At 34.2% G+C, this 26,740-nt stretch overlaps 5 protein-coding genes across 8 annotated transcripts in view; 2 read left to right on the top strand and 3 right to left on the bottom strand.

Moving 5' to 3' along the window:
- The first annotated feature begins 1,501 nt into the window (after positions 1-1,501).
- LOC128161290 (uncharacterized) lies at positions 1,502-4,864 on the top strand. Its single transcript, XM_052824546.1, has 3 exons — positions 1,502-1,833; positions 2,679-2,766; positions 3,615-4,864. The coding sequence occupies exons 1-3, from the start codon at positions 1,629-1,631 to the stop codon at positions 4,069-4,071; spliced, it is 750 nt and encodes a 249-aa protein (XP_052680506.1). The 5' UTR covers positions 1,502-1,628; the 3' UTR covers positions 4,072-4,864.
- Positions 4,865-5,321: 457 nt separating this feature from the next.
- On the top strand, positions 5,322-7,717 carry LOC128159072 (sushi domain-containing protein 6-like). The gene is made up of 3 exons (XM_052822123.1): positions 5,322-5,526; positions 5,648-5,735; positions 6,827-7,717. Exons 1-3 carry the CDS (start codon positions 5,322-5,324, stop codon positions 6,897-6,899), a joined length of 366 nt encoding a protein of 121 aa, XP_052678083.1. The 3' UTR covers positions 6,900-7,717.
- Positions 7,718-7,857: 140 nt separating this feature from the next.
- The window catches only part of LOC128159060 (polyglutamine-binding protein 1-like), a 161,150-nt gene continuing 142,267 nt past the window's right edge, over positions 7,858-26,740 (bottom strand). The window contains exons 1-8 of one of the 2 annotated variants that reach the window (XM_052822101.1): positions 23,208-23,211; positions 13,568-13,674; positions 13,237-13,381; positions 12,104-12,256; positions 11,657-11,757; positions 11,224-11,306; positions 8,576-8,736; positions 7,858-8,133 (exon numbers count right to left, since the gene is read on the bottom strand). In XM_052822101.1, the coding sequence (XP_052678061.1) occupies positions 7,995-8,133; positions 8,576-8,736; positions 11,224-11,306; positions 11,657-11,757; positions 12,104-12,256; positions 13,237-13,381; positions 13,568-13,640 (855 nt within the window). In that variant the 5' untranslated portion in view covers positions 13,641-13,674; positions 23,208-23,211 and the 3' untranslated portion in view covers positions 7,858-7,994. Of the gene's footprint in view, positions 8,134-8,575; positions 8,737-11,223; positions 11,307-11,656; positions 11,758-12,103; positions 12,257-13,236; positions 13,382-13,567; positions 13,675-23,207; positions 23,212-26,740 lie in introns of those variants that run through there. The other variant, XM_052822103.1, reaches the window with a different exon arrangement.
- On the bottom strand, positions 16,206-18,744 carry LOC128159056 (uncharacterized). Its single transcript, XM_052822098.1, has 5 exons — positions 18,098-18,744; positions 17,695-17,841; positions 17,327-17,456; positions 17,106-17,246; positions 16,206-16,985 (listed from the first exon to the last, which is right to left on the bottom strand). Exons 1-5 carry the CDS (start codon positions 18,556-18,558, stop codon positions 16,794-16,796), a joined length of 1,071 nt encoding a protein of 356 aa, XP_052678058.1. The 5' UTR covers positions 18,559-18,744; the 3' UTR covers positions 16,206-16,793.
- Positions 19,631-21,202, bottom strand: LOC128159066 (complement C1q subcomponent subunit A-like). Of its 3 annotated transcripts, none has more exons than XM_052822112.1 (5): positions 21,175-21,202; positions 20,990-21,064; positions 20,647-20,697; positions 20,404-20,436; positions 19,631-20,269 (listed from the first exon to the last, which is right to left on the bottom strand). In XM_052822112.1, the coding sequence occupies exons 2-5, from the start codon at positions 21,045-21,047 to the stop codon at positions 19,866-19,868; spliced, it is 546 nt and encodes a 181-aa protein (XP_052678072.1). In that variant the 5' UTR covers positions 21,048-21,064; positions 21,175-21,202; the 3' UTR covers positions 19,631-19,865. The 3 variants fall into 3 exon arrangements, with proteins under 3 accessions (XP_052678072.1, XP_052678071.1, XP_052678073.1); XM_052822111.1 differs by having other exon boundaries at positions 19,632-20,269; positions 20,990-21,059; positions 21,175-21,196; XM_052822113.1 differs by having other exon boundaries at positions 19,633-20,266; positions 20,990-21,059; positions 21,175-21,196.

Genomic DNA, 26,740 nt, shown 5'->3' with positions numbered 1-26,740 from the left:
GTGTCAACATTCGGTTCTGAACCCTCTTTGTCAATTGACGGGAACTTTGGTGACCATTGATCTATAGGAATCGTGTTAGATCAAATGAATCTTATTTTCGAAATCTGGCAATTTCCAGATAGCAGCAGCACTTTGTTTACAGCCTAGATCAACAGTTTTTTCAAAATCAAGTTAAAAGCCTCTGTATTTCACCATGACTGCCAAACAGCAAGCCTACGTTCTGGATTCTAGCAACGAGAACAACTGATGTAAGATCTCTTGAACGTTGAAAATATCCGCTTAAAAAAACTGTTTATAAATGGTCTACGGGGAAAATTTACACGTAGTCTACAAAAACATACAATGAAATACTTGACCGCACAAGAATTGAACAAAATGTAACAAGACAGTAACATTCAAATAAAAAAAAAAACAACCCAAAAACTCTCGAATCTTCCAAAACAACCTGATTTGGACATGATCCTGGTCAATGATTTATAAGTTTATACCCCGATTCACCTTTTCACATTGCTGTTCATTTCTGTAATAAATCGCAAATGTAATGCTCTGTTTGGGTTCAAACAGTAAAATTACAAATATTTGTTGAAGAAATGAATGCAAAATTGGAAAATTGTACTATTTAAAAAAAAAGTTTCAGACGTGGAGCCAAGCCTAAAAATACAAAATGGCAGCTATGTGTACCTTGTGTACATGCATTGTTATATGTATATTTTTATGCTAAGAATATATGTAACATCATCTGCCTGAGTGTAAAAAGGCAGAAATGTCTTCAGGAAACACGATGCATTTATAAATACATGTGCTAAGAAATTTGAGAACATTTTCTTGTAACGTTTTCGTGTTGAAATATACCGGTAAACTACATGTATGTCAAACATATATTTGATTCGTAGAGTACGTGAACTTTCTTATATTTAAGATATGTATGTCAACACATAGTACAATGATGGCTTTATGGATTATTCACTTGTATTAAACACCCCTATATATGTTTCTCATACCACATTTGTGTTTATTGTTTGATTTAAAGTTAAATAAATGGCACAAATTCATCCTGTTAAAAGGACTATGTGCGGGGTAAAGTGTTTTTATGCCCCAAAGTTCAAAGTTATGAAGAGAGTCATTTTTAACATGATATGCAAAATAATATGAACAATTAATAATGCATGTGAAAATAGTTTGGGGGCAATATTGCGCTCTATACCTCCTACTCTTTAATATAAAGAAGAATTGGTGAATGTTTCACGCTTGAGAAAATGAGGGAAATGGCCCATTAACGTGACGTCATTGGAGCATAATAAGGAATAACCGAACTTGTAAAACTTTTTAAAAAATTCTCTAACTAGCATATTCAGTTTTATGTTTTTATCAAAATATCTTTATGCTATGGGTTTTTTTTAAATCTATTAATCACGGGGTAGAAATTAGACCTTATCGCATAAAATTCTTTGTTCTTTAAAACTCTTTGTAATAGATGAATAATGGAAGAAAACATGAAACATGCAGTTAAGCAGTAATTGGTCAATATCAATTAAAGACCTGAAATTTAAATAGTCTCTATCGACCATGTTTGTCGACAACGAACTCTGACTTATTGATTGATTGTCACTACTTCTGTTTCCGCCGCCATGGCATGCCCCGTTCCTACTGCAATTTCCAATGGATATTATGTCGGGGCTAAGGTGTCGTACGCTGCGGGTGACGTCATACAGTACGTTTGTAACACTGATTACGTCATGTCCGGAAGCCCAATGTCCATTTGCGATGCAACCGGAAATTGGGTTCCTGCTTCTGGATCCCTACCTGAGTGTAGCATCTCATATTTTAGTAACAGTAAGTAATTGTTCTTGTATTTATACTTTTTAAAGACTGAACAATAATACTTTATCGTATTCCTATCCATGTTTATTCATTGCGTTTTCTTTAGTTAACAAAACATTGTCATATTCTTTAAAAGTATACTTTACATACTAGGTTTTTTCTCGTCTCTTGGCTTATTTGATAAGTTTGAAGGGTCTGTATTCATTATAGTCAAGTTTTACCTGTAAGAGTCTGTATGAGTTTTTTATTTACAAACTTTACTGCATGTATTAGAACAAAAGTATCTTCTACAACTCAGTAGGGGTTCTTTGATTGTAGAGTCATCGTAAGTTTCCTATGTAATGGTATCATTTTTGTCTTTTAACATATTACATTTTTAATTGCAGATTGTTTTATACTGCAAAATGTTTACATGTTGTATGCTAAATCTTCAGTCTGTTTTCCGTGCTGTATGCTATTATGCCTGTTTATATTATTGCATTTACAATCTAGTTTCTGTGTTATATGCTATATAATGATACAGATGTTTATGTTTGCATATAATGTACATGTACTTACATGCTGATTTATGCGTCATATGCTATAAATTACTGGTCTGTTTCTGTGTTGTGTTACTATATTTACACTTTTACAGTCTGTTTTTGTGCTGGGTGCTATACATACAATCTGTGTATATGTGTTGTATGATATCAGTCTGTTGTATGTGTTATATGTTGTACTTACAGTTTGTTTATATGTTCTGTGTTGTATACTTTAGACAGTCTAGTTTCCGTATTGTATTCTATATATACAGATTGTTCATGTGTTGTATGTTATATTTATACAGTCTATTTATATGTTATATGTTGTATTTGCAGTCTGGTTTCTGCTGGTGATAACGTTGATAGGATTCATAGCTCTGATCATTATTCTGATTCTCGTGGTTATATGTTGCAGAGTGTGCTGGTAAGTTAATCTCATTGAGGTAATTTGATATCGTCGATCATAAAGAAAAATCAAACGGAAAAAATCTTTTCCTTGATCAAAGTCTCTCTGTCTTCATACAATGCTGGCATTGGAAAAAGTTATAATGAAAAATTAAGATAATTTTTAGAACAGGCAAAACAACTTTTTGAGACAAGTCACAAAACAAAGTAATGATGTTCCTATCCATCGTTTGAAACCTAAAGTTTATTTTCTAATTCGTTGCACTCAAACGATCATAAACTATCTACAATGATAACAGACACGTGAATCGCTGATCTGCCTGCATTTATTACAATGTACAAAAACAAATAGATCTTCCTGCATTTTACTTCTTTCTTGTCAAACAGATAAATACACAATAATTATTCAGGCATATGTAAACCATGAATTTTCAAGTACAGTCCTTTTTGTGATGTTTGCATACTTGGCACAAAACTTGATTTGGGTGAGAGGGAATAATATAAACACGGCAAAGAGAGCCTTCGAGTGACACTCGTGCTTGTAATGAGTACCTGGACCCATGGCCATAAAAGTTAGACGAGCTCGCGTATTTTGATCTGTCTCACTTTTACCAAAGGAACATGTGGTGAAAAAATGAAACTTAGATCAAAACTGAACTCGTCTCTGGTTGTAGATATTTATAGTAACCGAAAGCTGTGATTTAAATATGCAACCAAATTGTAGACACGTGTTCTAGTACCCATGATACTTATTCATAAACTAATATTATAATTTTAATTTAAAATCATGATTTCATTAAAAAATGTTCTTATTTTCATTATAAATATGTCTTGAAAATGGTTTAATTAGTTCTGTTGCCGTTCCAGTAAAAAACGTGTATATGATGAGGAGAGTGAGACAGGGGGAGGCTGCTGCAGACCGCGCTGCTCGTGCTGTTCAGCGGACAGTGACGATGAGGATGACGGGAAACCGCTCCGTCCTGTGAGGAGAAAACCTCTCACGACGGCAAGAAAAGGTCCGGCTAAAAAGAGCACGGCAAAGAAAGGCACTGCAAAAAAAGTTATAGGTAAAAAGACTGCCTCCAAAGCTGGCAAAGACAAAAACTCGAAGAAGAAAGTTGTGTCAAAGAAAGGAAAGCTGTTTAGTAAGTCTAAGGGCAAAAAAGGTGGTAAGACTTTAAAGAAAGGAAAGGGAAAAACACCAGGGAAGACACAGAGCGGCGAAGCTCGTGTTAACAAAAAAGTTTGGAAACCTTTCGCAAACCCTGTGAAATCTTTGGACACAAGTACAAGTACAAAGATAACAAAGAGGGTTCCACTATAAACGATAAAAACGTTACAATATACACTTAAAGAGCAGTGTACGATTGAATTAAAATGTGTATACGTCAAGAAAACTAACCAATTATTGTAACAGAATGATAACAAGAAAAGGACTTCTCATAAAATTAAATATATACTTAAAAAATCATAATTGTTACTTATAAACTTATGAAACAAAGGAAAACAACATGTGGAAGATATAACATATCAGATATGATTAGTGAGAACTCCGAGATCCAAAAGAGACACGTCGGTCGTTGGACACCTTAAATCAAGTACAGACAGTGTCAGAAGAAACTTCTGCACAACTTTTCACTTAAACTACTTCTAAACATTGCTAATGGAAACAATTTGATATTATTAAAGGACCAATATCATTAAGGAAACTAGTATTGTTTGTACATGTATTAATTATTTGTATCATTGATTATTTAACTAATAAAACCATCAAAGCTATTGAAAAATAGGCATCTGCATGCTATGAATGTAAAAAACTTTTAAAAAGTATTTTAATATTTTCTTGCCTTACATAATAGGCATTGTATTAAATTATTATTTTGTATCTAGATTCAAATACCAATGTTCGGTCATCTAGGCTTTTATGATTTGTTTTCGTTTAACTTTTATCACTTTTGTTCAAGTTACCTAGCATTTCTATCATCAAAACTATAAATAAGCAGATTATTCCGACTCTCTTTACGGTACCATTCAAGATCATTAGTTTAAAAACCATGAGCTGGGCCTTTCTTACGGAGCAAACAGCTAATATTGACAGTCTTTCAAGCGGGTAAGGAAAGGACAATATTTCTTAATAAACAATGAATTTCTCGTGACTATATATTTGCAAAGTATAAATTATGATTTAAAACAAGATCAAACTTTAAAACAGTTCTTTTCATGTTGATAGCTAGGAACAGAAATAAAAGTTTGACAATGTCTAAGTAAAAGACCTACATTTGTATCCTAAAACTCTATTAATTAAAACTTACACTAACATCTCTGTGTGTTAGTAATAGAGCCCTGCATGTATTTGTTAAACATCGATAAATTAAGCACACATTGTGCATTCTACCTTTTAAATTTCAATTTAAACTCAACGGGCACCGGCTTACACAGAACAATAAGTCATAATGATTACTACTTCAATATCTTAAATTGAAGAAACAGTGTCGTAAGTGTTTGGATCAATAATATATGCTCTATTCTATTCTTATCGGCCGTCATTTTTACCGTACCTTCTTTTTCTACATAATGGCATGTCCCGTCCCAACTGCCATTTCTAACGGATATTATGTTGGGGCAAAGGTATCGTATTCAGCGGGTGACGTCATACAATACGTCTGTAACACTGGTTACGTCATGTCCGGAAGTCCCGTGGCTGTCTGCGATGTGTCGGGGAAGTGGATTCCTGCCTCAGGTTCTCTACCAGAATGCAACAACTCATATCTATCTAACAGTAAGTCGATGACACGGGTTATGCAGTTTGTTTGCAATGCGCTCTACCTTCACACCCCCCCCCCCCCCCCCCCCATGAACCACAAAAAAAAAATACACTCTTGGTTTTTTTTATCTTTTAGTCTGGTTTTTACTGGTGATATCGTTGATGGGGTTCGTCGCGTTTGTCATCGTTTTGATTCTTACCGTCATATGTTGTAAGGTGTGTTGGTAAGTAAATTAAGTATTCACTACAAAGCTTCAACATTCCACTTTAAATAAACTTATTCTAAACGAGAAAAAATGAACCTTATCCAAGTGCGTGAATACCATGGACAAATCATTTAAACCATGCAAGAAATTTCGGACTTATCAATAGTTAGCTGGGCTAGAAACAGCAATTCGTTGGTATCATTAATCTGAGTTTATAGAATATATGCTCAAATTCCATTCGTTTATTGCATCATACATCACAATACATTCATCTTTATGTACACTCTACATATGCTTCCAACTAATTTCCAACCATACACCATACTAGATGCTTGTTTTATGCTATAATAGTAAAATTGTAAAACTATGTAGTGTAAATGTTATCAACCGTTGACAAAAGTAGAAATTCTACAGCATTTCTCATACACAGCGGACATTGACATATTTTTTTTTGAAGAGGGATAGATGGTCGGGGCCATCTTTAAAGTTTATAAAAAAATTAATCTTTTTTGAAAAAGAGTTTTGTATCAAAAAATAGAATATTAAATACATTAATTATTTTAAATGTCTTTGAAAATCTTTTCCCAATACTTTCCTATACTCTGTCCCAAGATATTTTGGATTCACGTTTGGACGATTTTTAATAAAACTACACTTACCTGTGAAAGAAGTGCAATTGAAATAGTTGAAAGGGATATTTTCCAAGATAATTTCATTGACACATTATCATCTTTCACTCGGAAAAATTCACAGGAACGAAAACAGATTCCTTACGGAGATTTATAATGGGGAATGTTTACATCTTTTCTCCATTCGGAATACACTCGGAATACATCGCGCAATATTTCAACGTTATCATCCGGGCTTGCTGCAATGCAAAATCTCCGTAGACATCACATTTTTTAGCATTGTATTGAAACCTGATATGCTAACAGGGGCGTTTTGACTGAGAAATCTTGGAAATTTTTCATATTTTTGAATGAACATCGTTTGGATCCTGAGGTATTTATAAATATCAAACAATTAAGCCAAACGTGAATCCAAAATATCTTGGGACAGAGTATAGTAAACGAAACGGTGATGATTGCTTCATAATGCTACATTTGCAGTAAAACTCGTGTTGACGACGAAGAGAGTGAAACGGAGGATGGTGGGTGTTGTAGATCGAGATGTGCATGCTGAACTTTGTCACTGTGATGTCTGCGTCGACTCGTCCAAGAAGACAAAGAAACTTCCGATCGAGATGAATATAGTCCTTCAAAGACTTCAGATAACGACGCATCCATAAAAAGATACCAAGCGGTTACATATAAACTAAAACAGAAAATCTGTCAAATAAGGAGAACAGTATGCGTGGCCGTCAAGGGAAGACCTTTGGAAAAGGGAACAAATGAAACAAATGATAGAACAAAACGGAAGAAAGTTAGGAGGTGAAAAGCATTTAAAAAGTCTTCCAAAATCGTTAACTCCAGCTGAAAGTATCGGCAGAGCACATATAAGTCCGTGACATTGATACGTGTACGAACAAAAACTCTTTATTAAGTATTCATACAAATATGTGTACATTCCATTACATACTCATTTAATCAGATTTTTGGTACATTTATAATATATTTACAAAACTGATTACAATTTTGTGCATAATATAATTGCACTTTATCATGTTAATAGTTGTATTACTGCATGTGTATTTATCATGTTTATATGTAATCATAAATGTTATATGTCATGCCTGACTAGGCCCTAATTTGGAAAATAAATTTTATTCTATGATTAGAATATAATCCACTTTTTTACCCAGTCAGCAGTCACTAAATTTTCTTTAAAGTGATGTTATTAATCATTAAGTTCTCTTAGCTCCCACTTAGGTCAAATATCAGTTGACATTAGATTTGCAATTCACTTTTAATCAGCAAATGAAAAGGTATTTTGTTTTAAGTGAATTGGATCATATTTAGTAAAATTTAGCGATTAGGAAGGGGCTCAGTCGCTTTGCTTCCTCCATCCCCTTCATAGTCACTAAAATTTTTACTTAAAGTTACTTTGTAACTATTGCTCAACAGTGTTTTAATACATAAACATATTTTTTGTAAATAAAAGAACTAGTACCCGTAGTTCATGCGAAAGAAACAAATAAACAAACAGTCATGGCATATATCAAACTTTATCATTCTTTTACCTAAAAATATGGAAAATAACAAATTGCTTCATGAAATTTCAAAGACAAAGTCAACAATGATACTGAATGGAATACATATAAAACACTGCTGAGGCTGGCTAGGTCTGATCTCGGTTTCGGCGCAGGATTTCCCCAGGGCTGGGGTAAGGACGCTGCTGAAACAGAGGCCCTGAGGCAGTGGTGTCGGCTCCGGTTTTTGCCTCCCCACGTGACACAAGCCCTGTGGACCAGGTACCCCTGTAAATTAAATATAGTAATGGAATGTCTTGTTATAACCCTATCTACTTGTTACAGGTCAATATACTAGAGGTGGTTTGTTTGTTTTGGATAAATAAGTCACCCTACAACCAGGTGAATGTTTCTTCATTAATTGGATAGAAACTTTTCAAAAAAACATTTGGTTTAATGGCTTAGGGTTTTAAGAATTTAAACACTAGGCTTGTGGTGTGTTCTGTCATCAAAGGAATTAATTTGATCCATATCTTGAGGAATGACCTGTTTTTTTCTCAAGATATTAGTGTTCAAATAGTCTGTATAATTCAAAACTTAGAAATGAGGCCAAATTTGAAAATACCTTGAACCCAGAGACAGACCTTGCACATTACATAACAACATTCTTTGATCTTGTGAAGTTATTCTGATTTAGTGGTATCTAAATAAAACCTGAGCCTTCACTGACCTTGGTACTTCAGAGTACGCTGCGGGATCCATGGGGTCCAGCTCCTCCTTCTGCCGCCTCCCTCGTCTCTGCCTGTTGTCGGGCTGACGGCGCCCTCTATCTCTACGACGTTTCTCGTATTCATCCTCTGAGTCAGAAGAGCTTGAGGAGGATGAGGAACTCTGGAAAAAATAAAACAACAAAATCTCAGACTTCTTACTAGCATTTGTTTACACTCTGTGTCAAAATTTGATTTTTTGGAGTGTGTTGAGTAACGTGACAAATACAATTAAATTGACACAAATAAATGTAAAATTTTAATAAACGAACTGCCTTACTATATATATAGTATTAGATCATTATTTATCTCAGTGTTTCACTGAAACCTGCCTAGATGTGGGATTAAGGTGGTATGGGACATCTGTCGATATTCATGTGGATTAAAGTACTATATAATTGAAAATTTTTAACCGGTTTAGAATTTTCAAATTTTACAATGTTTAACCAAAAAATAGCTTTTAAAAATATTTGTAAAGGTAAAACTTGTAAAACCCCCAGCGGGATTCGAACTCATGACTTACAGGTTCGTAGTAAACCCTCTAACCCACTGCGCTATGGAGTTAGGTGACCATTTTTGGAAAGAAACTACTTATATAATTACACTTTATTTTATTGTTTATTTCGATAAACAATATGTCACAACATGGAAGTGTCCCATACCACCTTAATTTAGATTTATGTTTATAGCTCATGTCTAGACAAGTAGGGTCGATTAATGTTTAAAGATAGCATCACTTAGGCAGCAAACACACGAAATTCGTCACTATAAGCTTATCTTAAAATTTAAGAATTGAGCTTCCGCAAGTGGTTAACCCATTGAGAAAAAAAGAGCATTCACTTAGTAAACAAGAGGCCAATTGGCCTTAACGGTCACCTGAGTAGCATATATCCCATACACGAACTTGTCATGGAGTCTCATATATGCATCTAATTAATTAGGTTTCATACTGGAGTAAAAAAATAATAAATTTGAAATGACGACCACATTTCAAAAAGAACTGTGAAACCTATTATTTTGGTGAAAAACTAAAAGATCTGGTCTTCAAAATCATGAATTCAGTTTTCCTTTCAGGTGTGTGGGAGTAAAGAAAATAATTTTTTAGCGTTATATGTATTAACATCTATACATCCATTTTGGCCCTGTCCTAGAGTCAAAACCCATCCTTGAGGGGAACATGAAAATTAAAATTTCAGTAGAGGACTTCCTGGTAAACATAATTATTAGTCAGTTTTTTTTTTTTATACAGATGTGTGAGAATAGAGAAGAAAAACACTATATTGCCATATTGCGCCCCCCCCCCCCCTTCATGTCCTGAACCCCTGACCCAGGGGCCATGAATTTCACAATTTAGGTAAAGGAGATTGTGGATATCATAACCATGTATTCAGTTTTTTGCCCACATGTGTGGGAGTAGAGAAGAAGATTTTTTAAGATTTAAAACATTTTTACTATATGGCCATATTGCGCCCCACCCTAGAGCCTGAACACCTAATAAAGGGGTCATGAATTTCACAATTTTAGTAGAGGCCCTCATGAACATCATAACCATGTATTCAGATTTTTGCTCACATGTGTGGGAGTAGAGAAGAAGATTTTTTAAGATTTAAAAAAGTTTTACTATATGGCCATATTGGCCCCACCCTAAAGCCTGAACACCTAACAAAGGGGTCATGAATTTCACAATTTTGGTAGAAGGCCTCATGGACATCATAGCAATGCATTTAGTTTTTGACAAATATATATGGTAGTAGAGAAGAAGATTTTCTAAGTTATAATACATTTTTACTATTTGTCCATATTTGCCCCACCCTAGAGCCTGAACCCCCGACCCAGAGGTCATGAATTTCACAATTTTGGTAGAGGGCTTCATGGACATCATAATCATGCATTTAGTTTTTAACAAATATATATGGTAGTAGAGAAGAAGATTTTCTAAGATTTAATACATTTTTACTATTTGTCCATATTGGCCCCACCCTAGAGCCTGAACCCCTGACCCAGGGGTCATGAATTTCATAATTTTGGTAGAGGGCTTCATGGACATCATAATCATGCATTTAGTTTTTTAAAAATATATGGTAGTAGAGAAGAAGATTTTCTAAGGTTAAATACAGTTTTACTATATGGCCATATTGGCCCCACCCTAGAGCCAGAACCCCTGACCCAGGGGCCATAAATTTCACAATTTTGGTAGGGGGCTTCATGGACAATATAACCATGCAACCAGTTTTTTCCTCACATGCGTGGGAGTAGAGAAGAAGATTTTTGAAAATTTGGCTTTTTTTGCATATTTGGCCCCGCCCGTGGCACCCCAGGGGTGGTAGAGCGATGAATTTCACAATTTAGATTCTTCTTACCATAGAGATGCTTCACACCAAAAATGGTAACGATTGGCCTGGTAGTTTTCAAGAAGAAGTTAAAAATGTAAAATTGTTAACGCACGACGCACGACGCACAGACGCACGACGACGGACGAAGACCAATTGCAATTGAGTGACTCAGGTGACCTAAAAAAAACCAATAGGATTTCTCCTTGATTTTTTAGAGAATATAATCCTTGTTGTGTTTTTTTTTTATGATGTTCTATTATTATGGTGATGATACATACCCCATCACTTTCTTCAGATGCATTTGTTTCCATCTCTTCATCACTTCCCTCCCTGGCTGTCAGAGCCTGGTCACCAAAGAGATCTATAACAGATCATGGAAAGAAAACCACCGATCACAAAGTAGTACTGATATAAACTGTACAATAGCTGGGTGAAATCATCAGCTAGCAAACCTGGTCAATAAAAGTGTCCCATTGAAATCATTCATTTGTCATTTTCACCTAGCCCGTGGTGAGCCTCTTAGTTTTTTTGTGTTTTTTTTCCCCATTATAAATACCCTCACTGAACCTCACATGATTGGACCTTTAACCAAACTGAGCCCCTTTTTTCCCCCCGAATTTTTTTTGAAATAAAATAAAATACATTCAATGGGATGAGCAAATTTCAGAGAGGGAAGCGGGGATGGGAATCTAAATAACCTGCAATCAGTACCTTGAATTCTCTGGGCAGACACTGTGATGTTGGCCCGGGGGTGTATAGGGGACAGCCAGCAAACCTGGTCTGTGATGGTGTTCCAATAATAGTAACGATTCCTGTATGAGGAAAAAAAAAAGAAAGAAAATGGTCAAATAACATCCTCAAATAAATGAATACATGTATTATCATTTATGACACAGAAAGCATGATCCTACAAGCAATCAATACACATCAGTATAAACAAGTCTTTTTATATCAACTCAGAGACATTTGATGTTTTTTTTTTACACAAACATTTATATCATTACCCATAAACATGAATATAATATATAAATAAAAATGCAATATTGAATAATGCATACATTCTTATTTGTTTTATATTAACATGAATAAGTAAATGTAAATTAAACCCACACACTTGCAACATTTTTCAAAAATTTATTGAGAGCATTTAAATCTTACGTTAGAGGGTCAGCCACCTCCTCCCAGCCCTCGGGAAGAGGGTACCGCTTCAACATCCTGTCTCTCTTCTTCAGCATTGTGGGGGGAGGCTCAAACTTCTGACTCCCCCACCTCTTCAAGCAGTACTCTACACAGGTGTGATATCTGTTAAACCTGGTAATAAAGTAAAAACAAGTGGGATATTCATAAGTCTGACTCATTCATCTGTTCATTCATTTATGTAAATCTACAAGTCTAACACACATGTACGGGATCCAGTGCACATGTATGTGTGTGGGTTTTTTCTTTTATAAAAAAGATTGTTTAAAATTAATTCTACGCTTAACCATGTTAACATCACCAGTGCAGTATAGGTTTAGGCAAAATTGTTATTTATAATGAACAAACAAATTCCAAGTTTTCATTTTTACAATTTTTGCAACTACGGTAAAATACTGCTAGCTGTAGGTATACAAAATACTTCAGGCACAATATGGATTATACATTGGGTATTCCATTGGAATTTAAATCTTTAACACTGATAGGAGAGATTATTAAACAGCTAGTGTTCATGTAACTTGAATACTCACTGATTTTTATTAATATAAATTGCTTGAAAATTTTGTTTCTTTTTAATTTTATCACTCTTCCTTGTAGTTTTGGTATTTTGAAGGAGACAAACGTAGAATTTACTGTGAGCAGCCAAACTATTTTAAGTATGAGTAAAATAAAGGAAACGGCAGACCTACATGTAGTTTGATTTGCTACATGTCAGATTATGATATATATTAATATAAGTACAATACACATGATGCATGGCACCTGATAGGAGTGTTAGAGCACCGTGCATGCGTAGTAACTAGTTTGATTTGCTACATAATTTTAATAACTATAAAAACAATATAAAATACGGTTAATACCTGTTAGGACAGGTGGAGACTGATAGTGCACCTGTGCATGTGTACTAACTAGTATGAATTGTCATTGTGTATTAATTTACTAGTGATTGTAATATTCATTAGAACAATATAAAGCACCTGTAAGGGCAGGTGGAGACTGTTAATGTACCTGTGCATGTGAACTAACTAGTACGAATTGTCATTGTGTATTAATTTACTAGTGATTGTAATACTAATAAGAACAATATAAAGCACCTGTTAGGGCAGGCGGAGACTTCGTGTACCAATGGTTTGACCTGACTATCCCCGGTCTCCATTCCTTGCTCTGTGGTGACAGGAGTTGCGTTTTCTTTGATCGGATCATCGTAATCCTCAGCAAACACTTCCTCTATTTCTTCACCTATAAAATAAAATTATACAAATCTTGTGAATTTCAATATAACATTTCGAACAAAGTAGTGTTTCTGTTGAAACAATATGAGCTTTAAAGGGAAAAAAAACTCAACAATTCCCGAGGAAATTCGAGTCATCAGGGCTACTTATGACAAACTGTAAGGTTAACATTGCAAAAAAGCAAACAACTCACTTGACTTCTCTTGTTGTGCATCTATAATTCCCCTCTTTTTCAATCTAGCAAGCAGAGCTGCTGGAAGCGGCATTTTCTTACTAATCTTATTTTCACTGACGCTTCTGACGTTCTGTTTGTAAATGGTACACTCGCGAGAAGCTCCGAATTGAGGTGAATAGAAGTCAAACCCGTATGAGAATCTGTATAATCCGGAAAAAACTCTGAATGACTGTATTTTTACAGGAAATATAAGAATTAATTTTATCAGGTGGAATTCATGAAGTGAATTCAATGCGTATTATATGAATATTTTTTTTCAATTACAATAATGTGAAATTCAAGAGGGAATAGTTTTAGGCGAAACTTGTGTGTAGTGAATTCACGTGTATCGAATAAAAAATGTTCATTATATTTGCTGATTACAGGCTTAATTAATTAATGGGGTTAATACTAAATTTACTCTTCTAGAAATAGATGTAGGCCTATAAACAATGGACCCAAACTTTCACACGTGGAGTATTATAGCGAGCGCAGCTCGCCAACGCGCAGCGCCGGCTAGCGAAGCGAGCTCTAAGAACCAGTGTGCGCGGGAAAAAGAACGAGCTAAACCTACAGTTCATCAAACAAATTTTTTGTCTACGTCCCATAATGCTCTCTAATGTTTTCACCCGTGGTGCTATGCCAAAAATGGCCGACTTTTAACTCGTTATTTACGGTGACTTAAAGTTTGAAGACACGTTTTGAGTACCGCATATGCTTTGGCGAGACTCAAAAGATGTGTTACATGCTTCCATACCTTCGTATAGAGTCGAGAAACGTAAACAAAGACGAACAAAGTCATGGATGACGTCACAGTGCACTCGCGCTATATTTCCCGCGATAAATTTAGAGGTGGATCAAACATCTGTAATGAGTGTAGGGTGATTTCACTGGCTATTTCAGTATTGTCTGCGATACCTGCCTCATTGATATATGATTTGTTTTTACTTTTTTTTTAATATAGAGATTTTATATATATATACTAGCAAGAGTCATACTTTACTGTCATATCGATCCATTTTTAAACTAATTGTGCATGCATGTACAGTAGGCAGGTAAGTATATGAGTAGGGAGGAAATAAACAATAGGACATTTTGAACTAAATAAAAAGGAATAAAATAAACAGGTAAAAAAATTATGTAGATATTGCAAATAGTCAGACCATTAAATTTAAAAGTGGGAAATTACACAGCAACAAACAGGTACCGGGCTCTCTCTCTCTCTCTCTCTCTCTCTCTCTCTCTCTCTCTCTCTCTCTCTCTCTCTCTCTCTCTCTCTCTCTCTCTCTGGGTAGGGGGTTGCGCTGTATGTATCATAACCATTAAAATTAGTACCTTTGGCATACTTAATTTATTGTAGAACAATACTCTCTCAAAAATTCGTTGACGTTCGTTGATACCTAAATAAAACTATAAGTTGACAATGATGCAAGGTACAGTATGTGTAATTCTTGCTGCGCTCGCCAGAACGGTAGCACCGTAAAACATATTCAAAATAATGGAAAATGTTTAGGGGTTCTAAATTAAGGGACATGGTCACGATTTAAGCTGCATGAAAATATTGTTGTTTTCTTCCAATTTTTAATTTTGCATTTATTTGCTAGGATTTATCAATTGCTCAACCAAAATCTGAATGTCAGGTTTCGAGATACAGGAGCTACATGTACATTTGTACATGTAGGTTATAGAATGGAATCATAATATGGCTATTATGGGGTGGGGGGGGGGGGTGGGGGTCAGCTGGTTAGGATGTGCGTGGTGCTAGATGGCGGAGTGTTTATAAGCGACTCACGAACCGTAAACTATAGTTATATTGATAATCGTATTAAGTAGGGCTTAGAGATGTGAAACAAACAATTTCACGTCGTCAACAATTGTTTATTGTGTAATCTAAAACATGCATGTTTACTCGTTGTTGTTAATTTGACATGTCATAAATACCTGTACAACGTTCACCATAGCGCAGTGAATAGATTTATGGGCAATATATGTTTAAATTCTTCTAGACTAAAATTTGAAAAAAAAAATATATTTCAAAATGTAGGACATTAGAACTCATTAAAAATTTTACGTCATATTTATGTTTTGCAGTTAATACCTAAACCACAGAAAACCGAAAAAATTAACAGTTAGTGTTTTTTTTTCTCTGCATGGAATATCCCAGTTGTCCTTACACTCTAAATTGTACATGTATATGATGATGTTAAAAATGAGCCATAATAGGAAAAGAACGATTACCGCATTCAGATTTCATTCTCTTTACTCATTTTAATTCGTTTATTCGGCTACTGCACGCCTAATTAATAGTTTTGTTTTGTTATGTGCGTTTTTTTCTTGCAAGTAATGTTGTGGCGACACATGTTATTATCACAAGAAACTCGAGACCATTCCTCTATTCATTGCAAGATTTACTCATTATGACAAGTTTAATCTAAATTTAATAAGACAGCAAGAAGTTTTAGAAATTATTACTTTTAAAATTCCGTTGATTCATATCTGTTTTAATCGATATCATAGTACATGTAACTCAAGATCAGGATATAACATCGTAAGAATATATAAAGACTGTAGAGTGAAAGAAAACATCAAAATGTGTATTAATGATACATAAGTTTTTATTCTGTTTTCATTTTTTACAAAAAACAAATTATAAATACAGTTTCAAGACAGAATTACAATAGGCATCAACATGACATGATAAAATGATGAAAAATATCACAAACACAACTAATTTTATGTATATGAGAACAATATGTTTACCATGTCACCGACACGTGATACTCCATCATGTGTGAACGGCCTTGTATTATAAAATGCACGAGAATTCCTTCTTATTTTAATCACTCCTGCTCCCAGTCAAATGTGAATGGTTAATAGGTCTTGCAATAAATTCATTCAAACCCGCGTACGTATTTAATTAACTATTAATCCCAATCGTTAATTATGAGGCATATATTTCAATCACTTTCGACTCAAATATACATGTACATGTATGTATCACTTTACTTCCTATAATTTCACGCTGAGCAAATATATGCATAAACCACATCAATCAAAAACATGTTTCAGTGTCTTCGCAGTATATCAATTAATGCAGGTAATTGTTCAACACAGACAAGTTTTTTAAAAATGTCCTTCATCACAAAAAGCATAATGTGCGATGTAAGGGGCAGTAACCGTGCATGTATGGGGGCGAGATCTCGCGTCATTTGGCCATGGTCTGGATGTACCCCAGCCAGAACAGCGTCTCCAGGAGTTCGTCCCGCTCTTCCTTCACCAGGTAGTCAAATGTCCTTGTGTAGTAAACCACACTCCTCTCTTTTCGGAGAGTAGCCTCATCTCCCTTAATGATCTCCTCTAGATGTTTTCTGCTGATGTTCAGATATGTAAGCATCACCTAGCAATGAATATATATCTCTAAAATTGTTAAGCGTTAAAAATCAAAGTACTGATAGCACACATTATAAACGTTATAGCTACGATACATGTAGTTGAGAGATCGTCAATGTTAACATACCGAGGACTGCCAACATATCATCCCAAGCACCCGCGGGAAGAGCAGCGACTCCTGGACCTCCAACAGAAGCTCGCCTGCGTGCTGAGCCAGAACCGCGTCCTCCATCTCGAGAAAGTCCGGTCCCGGGGTCTGTCTTCTAGCCTGTCAATCAAATAAGTATCAATTTTGATATAATGATGACTCGCAATTATATGAACATAGATCTATGAGGAATAGTTTACTTCAACAGAGGCCAGGAGAGTTGTTCTGATGACTTGGAGACGGGTAGCTGGCATGTTCTTCACGTAATGGAGATCAGGAGTACTGGTCACGTGTATCATATTCATCTGCATGTCTCTCGCTGAACCAACTCTAGAGAGAAAAAAATATTACTACCTGTATTTTCTTCATAATTTCACATTTTTAATAAATCTTATGGTTGATTTTATAAAATATAACTGATCTAACAGAAAAAATGTATAACCCACGAACAAACGTGGGTTACGTTTATTCTTCACGTTCCACGTGAAATTAATGGAATTTGATGTTTTTCATTTTATATGAATTATATACACTGAATACTACGCGTGAGGTATCTCTATAGTTTTACCTTGGATCGAGATGGACAATTCTTGTGAAGGATCTCAGTAATTCTGTGTACTGTGTTTTTGAAACGACTTTGCTCAGTTTACAGTGTGCGATCTCCCGGTACAGTCTGAGAAATTCTCTGATTTTGAAGCACCAAGACAATACCAACCTAAACATTGATCAACATAAACGAAAAATATATTCAATCGCAACAAACACTATAATGAAAAAACAAAAATGAATTAAATTCTAGATATTGTTTTGAGAGAATCTGATTTCACTAAATGTTCTCTGAAAAGTTTGAAACATATTTTGATATTTAATGAAGAAAGACAGCAATTTCTGAGGAGAAAAAAATAAATCATGTATCGCTTCAGTACACTTGGTTTTAGAAAATTTTCACTAACATTTTTGAAAATACTTACATCGATCTGTTGTGACAGAGACCAATTTTCTCGATCTCGGTGTTCAGTTTTAACTCGTACGCGTCAAACTCAGCCATCGCCCTGATGGCTTCCTCGTAATTCTCCACGTTAAGGACCCCGTCGCCGACTTGTCCGGACTCATTGAACGTAAACTGTAGGGCGTTCTGTGTGTGCTTCACCAATTGCTTCATGATCTCAGGCGTGTCCTCGACGGGCGTACAGACAAACTTGTGTCTGTTTCCATTACTGATACTGTTCTGTACGACAAGATCAGTCAGTTCTTTTAACGTACTTTCCCGTTCGTTGTAAAATATGCGCTTTGTCCACAAATCCTCCAGGGACCAGCTTGACACATGCTCACGTTTGAGGTCTCCTTCTGATTCCCGACTGAGGTCGGATCCCGAGGAGCTCCGAGAATTGCATTCGGAATGACTGGACGCGAGTATCCCGTGGTCGGACATGTTCTTTTCTGTAACACAAACTAATACGAAAGCTCGTTCATAGACCTATTTTATAAGATTGTTACTTCTAGCTTCATCCCTACCTGTAATTCATCACGTGGAGGCTCGTAATGTAAGTGTAAGTTTTAATAGCTTATGTCATTTCTAATAATGTTCTTTTGGAAACTGACAAATGCATTGTTACACACTGTACGAAAGAACAAACTTGCATAGATTTCAAAGAAAACTAATTGCCGCCCCGTTTCTAGATTCATCTTTATGACGAGTAATAATGTCTGCATCGTATATATATATGAAAAGGTAGTGAAATATATGCCTGTACAAATTTTTATTAACAAATATCAAAATACTTGTAAAGAACGTTAATTCATGTATTCCAAAAATAAACAATGCACATTCTTAAAGCGGCTGGATGGTCAACAAATTAACCATCAAATCTACCTTAAGATTTTAGACAGGATTTTTTAAAACCATTAACTATTGTTAAGTAAAGAGAATTCCTAATATTTAGCTGTGAGATTTTTTTCTTATTCTAAAGACGAATTATCACGGTATAATAGACCCTTTTAACAATGAGTATGATTATATCGAAATTGCCTCTACTCCACACAAATCCCAATTGTTTTCATCTGTTGTCAGTCTCATAAGGAACTTTGCTATTCTTGTCTTTGGAAATACACATGAAATATAATTATTAGATATAACATTTGTATTTAAATGAAAACGACTATGGAATTAAAATTTAAATAAAGAGCATAGTTAGATAGATAGATAGGACATGATTAAAATCAGTTTAAACCCTCTATTCATCTTACTGTCAAATAACTTGATCTTTGCATGCCATACCGGTGATTGTAAAAGCGACAATGAATTAGACATCTTGGGAATCCCATTGGTATTCATTTTTGATTGTTTTTTTTTTTTTAAATTCTGTTTAAAGGAGAAGTCGCATTTGAGGAATAATACAAACACATGGGATTGGCATGGAACTAGTTTTATCTTGCAATTTCAAAATAATAATAAACCTCATTAGGAGCTATGATCTTTATTTATTTTGATTCTACTCAACTGTTGGTTAAGATTGCACACACGATTAATCTCAAACAACATCAGCAACAAAACACCAGTAAAACCATTTCCAAAACTTGCGCTTTTTATCTTTATAATCATTTTTACTAGCTTTCGGTTTACCGGTAAATTGTATTTATCCAGTTTTCAAAAGAGAAAATTAAAATTTCCTGGAACATCATCAATAAAAAAAAAACAATATTAAGAATACTAGTAATTACTTTTATAACAAGGTTTATTTACATTCTTGTAATCAGAGCACCAGAAAAGACATTATACGCGCCATGGTCATGCAGTTTAGCTGTTTGCGTGTTTTCGTTTTGAATCCATATTTTGTCTCCTTTTTCAAGAAGAAGTTGCAGGGTTTGTGCAGCGAGTGGATATGTTCCAGATGCAGAGTATAGCGTAGACAGGGCTTTGCCATTCTTCATGATGTTAAGGTGGACAGCATTGACTGGGTTGCTCATGAGGCTACAGGAAATGGTGTAGATACCCTTATAGGGCGCGGCAAATACCCCCGTGGACGGTCGATAGGCTCCACCTACATTGGTCAGCACTTTGTCATACTTTACAACCCCTTTACTGCCAAATGTTGTTACCTTCGACAACAATGCAGTAAATGCTACAGCCTGATCTTTTCCTGCTGATATAGACAACTTAATTTTAAACCATACTCTAACAATGCCTCAGAGGCTCTATATTTATAAGTTTATCGACATTTAAAGTATTAAAAATATCCGTAAATGTAAAATCAAGTTAACTGGTCTTGTTCCTCACCCTGGCCGAGATTGTGGATAGTTTGCACAGTGTCTAAAATTCAAAACATTTTTTGTAAGTTTTAAGAACCTGTTTCCAATCCTTTTGTGTTATTTACACAATGAAATATGTTCAAATCAAATCAAACATTTTCAGTATTTTTATACGTTTCCTGCTACCGAATTTGACTAGCATTTAAAAAAATGTCTAACTTCCTTTTCGTTTTGTCCAATGAATTTAGGTATTGGCTACATAAATTCTTACCCTTATCCTTACACTGGCCGAAATCGTGGATAGTTTGCACAGTGTGTACATCTAAAATTGAAAATTTCCAATGTTGTTATATATTTCCTGCTACCGAATTTGATTAATTTGTATTTAAAAATAAATGTCTGACATCATTTTCAATTTATCACCTAGATCTAAACATATGAAGAAATGCAACATTAAAGTGACACAGTTAAGGACAATCTAACTAGTAATGCACCCCTTTCATCTCAATCACTGCAAAAAATCAAATATATTTTTTCTCTTTGAAACTCACATTTATTACTGAAAAATCCACGAGATACGAAATGTTCATCATAAAGAGTATACATGTACTTACACACTCCATCTGAACAACCCAGAAACAACACACCCAATAGAAACCAAAATACCACCATAGCGATTCCAACCTAAACTAACCGAAATAAGAATGTTTGATCATTGTTTTAATATTAATGTACTCATTGTGTACTTTTAATGATAATTATAATAATGATGAATAAATAAATACATAAAGTTATTTACCTTTTGATACTGCAGTGTATAAATTCTTATTATCGATCGATTGTCCTTGCAGTGCTTTTTATAATAAATGCGGACATGCAACGTATATCAATTTCATTTTAATGATAGATGAAGGTTTGAGTTTCATAATATGTCATGTAGATACAACTTATTTTGGTATAGAAACATTTGTCTATTTTAAATCAACATCCTTTTCAATAGGAAATTTAGCGGTTTGTTAAATGCAATATTACATATATTGTTATAATAAAATGTAGATTGACAAAACGAATGCATTTGATTGATGAATTGTTACTTAAAGATGGGTATGTTTAATTACTGTGTATAACAAACTGATAAAAAAAACAAACAAGCAAATCTAAGGATATATACATGAGGTGTAGCGGAACATCGATATATAATGCACAGACTTCAAACTTTCAACGATATTACTGTTTGCATAGCTCTTGCAAGTGTGTTTAGGTAGCTCTGATTCACAAAGGTTTGACAAATTAAAGTTAGGATTTTGATTAATCAAAGCTCAATGTATCATACCATCTAATTATACGATCTGCATTTAAAAATGCAGTTACAATCTGCATTTAAAAATGCAGTTACGATCTGCATTAAAAAATGCAGTAGAAAAATAAACAATCTACAACTTCTCGAAAATATCCCTGCAATAAGTAATAGAAAACACAAATCTTTATACAAGTGTCCCCATAAATTAAATTAAAAAATTAAATTACAATGGAAGTTTATTCGTTCGCAAAAACTTGAGCTTATAATTCTACACTCACTAGTGATCATGTAACTTATATTTTTAAAATGCATATGGTTTGCAATAATGAGTGTCTCTCATGTCTCGTTTCTATAAACCGCTTATAAAGGCAATGCAGATATATTATTAATTTTAAACGTATTTAATCAATTTAATCCTTGGTTTACTTTCAGTAACTGTGAGGAATATGACACGAACTGATTTGTTCATAAAGACATTTGAATATACTTCTATGTCATCTGTTACTGTTAAGCTTAGGGTTTAAAATACCTTAAAAATTGCCTGCAAGTGTTTCAAACTGTAAGCGTCGAAAGAAAATCTGTCAACGTCGCTATTCCAAATATGAAATAATGTTTTAATTTTCGATTGTGAAAACAAATTATTTCCTCATAGCTGTAAATCATATATTTTAAATGTATCTGCTAGTATATGCTTATTCTTTATGTCCTACTAGAGATGATGCAGAGGACTTAATTGTTCAAGTAATATTAATTTAATAAGTCATGACAAGGTGAACTTGTGTTGTGTATTCGAAGACTATTTAAGGAGAGAGGAATGTAGTATGTGAGGCCTTATGGACCGTGGATATCGCTCTGGTAGCTCAGTGCACGTGGCAAAACTCTTGATTAGGGTTGCAGGGGTTCCGGATTCCCGGTCCAGCCATTTGTTTTCAATTTATTTATATGCTAATTTCTCCTTTTCAATAACATTTCATTTAAGAAATGAAGATAATAATTTTTCTATTGATCGACGTATCAAGAAAAAATTGACCGGGAAACTTTATCAATGCGCGTAGCGTATTAATGAAAAAGTTTTCCGGTCAATTTTTTCTTTGATACGTCGATCAATAGAAAAATTATTATCTTCATTTCTTATTATTTAATTAAAACATTTTCAAATCATAAAATGTGAAGTGTCATTGATCAAAAATGTAAATAATTTAAACGAAGCGGCGCGTATGAATACAAAATAACAACAGCAACAATATTCAAAATGGATGCGCCTTCAGCTCAGCTGATGCAGAGCTATTGAGCTGAATTTAATGGATTAACACAAATAGTGAGTTAAGATCTGAACCGGCTGAATTGAAAAGAAAGGAAAATACATGCGATAGCTTGTGATGTTATTCAATTTGCAGAAAAATTCGTTACATGTAAAACTGGTTTTTATGTGAGATCGCTGGAATATGCAGTTGGGCAAAACCATGCAAGGAGAGGCAATCGTGGACAAAAAAAGCTGATATGTCGACGAAGAATATTATGTATGAGCGACTTTTGTAAACGTTGTGGTAACTAGATAGCCAGTGATGTACTTACATGGATATCTGCGGCTTGGAATGCGTCGAAGGAGTTAATTAATGAACTATCCATACAGTAGCTTTGCTTTACGATGCTTATTTAGATGACCGATCATGTACGTGTTTAATTTAAAACTCATCGTTACCAAATTTGAACAGCAGTGTTACCGTGAAAGTGTACAGGCCTATATGTTCGTTATAATTTTTCCTGGAAAAGGAACAGCCAGCCTCGCAGTAAATCTTGAATAATATCAAGCAGACGAAATCGTGAGAAGACGCTTAATTTTCTATTTAGTGAATTAAATAATGTGTATTGTTTATATTTGAAGTTGAAACTTTTAATTTTTTATATTTATAAATTTGTATTTTGTTTGCTTACAATTAAACAGACACAACTTTACCCTTTGTTGACATTGTTTATTTTGGAAGTTCCCGTTCTATAAATAGTGTCAAATAAGAACGGATGAGAAAAGTTGATCCGGCGAAAATTATATTGATGCAGGTATCAAAGAAATTTTTCGACCAATCAGAAGCGCCGATATCTCATCAAACGAATAAATATTAAGGTAGGTCCCTTCTTTTGGTTAAATTAAGTTTTTTTCATTAATCAAGTAGAATAATACCTTATATAATTTAAAAAAAAGCCTCAAAAATACATGTCTTAACAATCTACTTTTATCACTAGAGTCTCAAGAAGATGCATACCCCCTTCTTCGATTACATGATTTCAACCCAAATCATTATTTGGCCCATATTAAAAAAATATCAGAGCAAAATAAAGTTTCAAATGTTGTAATTTATCATTAAATATGTAAGAAGGTAATAACAAGTGTTATTATTGTCATTTGATTGATTTAAATGAAATTTTAAAATACAATGTTACAAAAATGCTATTTCAAATTGTTACATAATTTCACATTTTTTAACTTATCTTAAAAATTTTATGGTTAAACACCATTTTTTAAACTTTAAAATATTAGATTTATGTCTACTGCAACTAAAAAGCAAAAAAAATATAGTACTTCACATGCTTCTTTTTTTTCTACGACCCTTAGAACACATATACCCCCTTATCAAATGCAGCTAAAAAATTGTCACAAACACAATTTAACATTATATCAGAAAACAGCACATTTATTTCATTTGTATGCTTTAATAAACACTAAAAGTCTTCTTTCAAAACTACATGTATAAACACAAACGTACTAAAATCTTAGTACAAAAATTCACGATTTCCAACTATTAGACTCATTGAAGATCAAAACCTTTATATACTGGTAGACATTATTTACACTTGACTGCTTCAATCAAATTCAGAATTATCAATTAAATAAGACATAAAAATAATTATATTATCTAAAATGATGATTGTACATGTATAATGCAGAACAGTCTATGCAGTACATATATAGATATACCAGTACTGAAGATCATATATCCTGTTTATATGTACATTATTTACAAAGAATTCAAAATTTCTACAACTTTGTCAATAACATTTTTGACTTAGAAATACATGCCCTCTTAGAGTCTGATACTGACTCACTAAAAACATAGCGAATGCCATTATGGGGGTCTCGTGTATGAATAAGTTTCAACTTATTCAAACTGAGTGAACATGAAACAAGTCTATGGCATATAACAGATGAAATAACTCTCTTGCGAACAAGTGGTTCAAATGATGGTTTATCACTGTAGTAAGCTAAGCTAAAAACATCAGTATCTCCACAATGTATTGAGAACTTTTTTTCATAAAAAAGTCTCAAACTACATGTAGTAACGTCAGACATTGCATTGTTTGCATCATAATCTATGCCAATAAAGGTTTTTACTAGTGTTTCTTGCTTAAAATTGGCTACACTAGATTTTTCAAATACTAGCTTTCTTTGAAAGTTTGTATGTGTCAATAAAACCGGAAACCTCATTCTGAAAACTATTTACAAGATTATATTTTTGTAAATTGTGTATCAATTAAAATCGGAACATCAAAGTTTTGAATGTTATGTCCAATCAAAAATGGTTTGGAGGATCATGCAAGGAACATGACAAACTGCTTTAGTCCTTCATCAGCACTAACCGACACCAAAGGCTGCCGAAGCCGCTTCAGAATGCCATTCTCATATGTCAGTCCAGTTACCTTGGATGCACCCACACTGATTCTACCGTTTGGCTTCAAGTGGATGTTGAGCGACTTTTTCACCACAAACAGCAGCAATCTGCACAATATCTGAGGTTCGCTCTAAAATAAAAGTGAAAGAAATGAACTTTGTGTGAATTCAGTGTTCCAATATTATAAAAGACATAAAAAGTTCGACTAAGTGTAGAAATTTCAAACTAATACTTCATATAATTTTAATGGGTTTAATAACACCTACGGAATCCTGTTGTTTCCAAGTCAAAGTACATCAAAGAACTGCTCTCAGGTGATGGCTTTAATGGTACAATGGTGATATCCTCCAAATCAGGGTTGTGGTGTTGTGAAGGGAAGGACCTTTTCATAAAATTTGATAACTTTTCTTTATTTATGACTTCCTATAAAAAAAAACAAACAAACAAACAAAAACAAACACCCCAATTTGCATATTTGTTGTTAAGTTTGATAAATTTTTTACATGTTTTATTAATGGGTCCATGAAGACGCGTCTGAGTAGGGACCTACCTTAAACTGAATAAACTCAAGAAAATGCCGAGCGTCTTACCAAAACCTTTTGCATTAATCTACCATTAAGCAAAAGATAATGCCGAATTTCCGATAGGATGAATTGTATTTCAGTACTTTTTTGATACATCAGATTTTGCTTTATTTGCGCAGGTAAACAGTTAACTGTTTGATTTACCGATGTCTCTGTTTGATTTGATACGTAAAAATCACGAAATACTGACGATAGTTCCCAGGTTACAAAGCATAAATATAATGAAAACGAAACGAAAATCAGAACAAGCTAACACCAACGTCATGTGTGAAAACTGTCAACGCATTGAAATATTGAGCCTCAATTTACTTCACAAACTCGGCACCAATATATTTGGCATGTTTCAAAAATTTCCCTTCATACGCGAACTGTTGCACAACAAGCAAATTCATCATAGTCAGATCGACCCTTTTTCGTATAATGTCATGGCTGCTTTAAACAAAGAACCTCGTTTTAGAAGTATGGAATACGAGTCTTGATAAAATGGGTATGCAAACCCGGGCCGTGGCAAACTAAAAGCCGGGGCAGATCGGCAATCGTCAATTCCAAATACGCATTATTTTGCAGCAATATCTACAACGAATACAAATATACTGGTCCATCAAATATCCTGAAATTTTAATAAGATTGGCAGATTAGTAACTGCCAATCTTTTGTTTTGCCCAGGCCAAGTCTTACCGGATGCCGAATCCGAAGCTATTAAACTGATTGAAACACGCCTTTCCTTCATTATTATTTTCGTAATAACTCAGATTTGAAACAGAATTATTCCTTAATTTTCGCAATTTATATTTTTTACTTCCCATAAGGATAATT

This window comes from Crassostrea angulata, chromosome 8, assembly GCF_025612915.1.
Source record: "Crassostrea angulata isolate pt1a10 chromosome 8, ASM2561291v2, whole genome shotgun sequence".
In the NCBI taxonomy this organism is placed as follows: Eukaryota; Metazoa; Mollusca; class Bivalvia; order Ostreida; family Ostreidae; genus Magallana; species Magallana angulata.
Note: the sequence above shows the minus strand (reverse complement) of the source record. Positions and strands in the feature narration are given on the sequence as shown.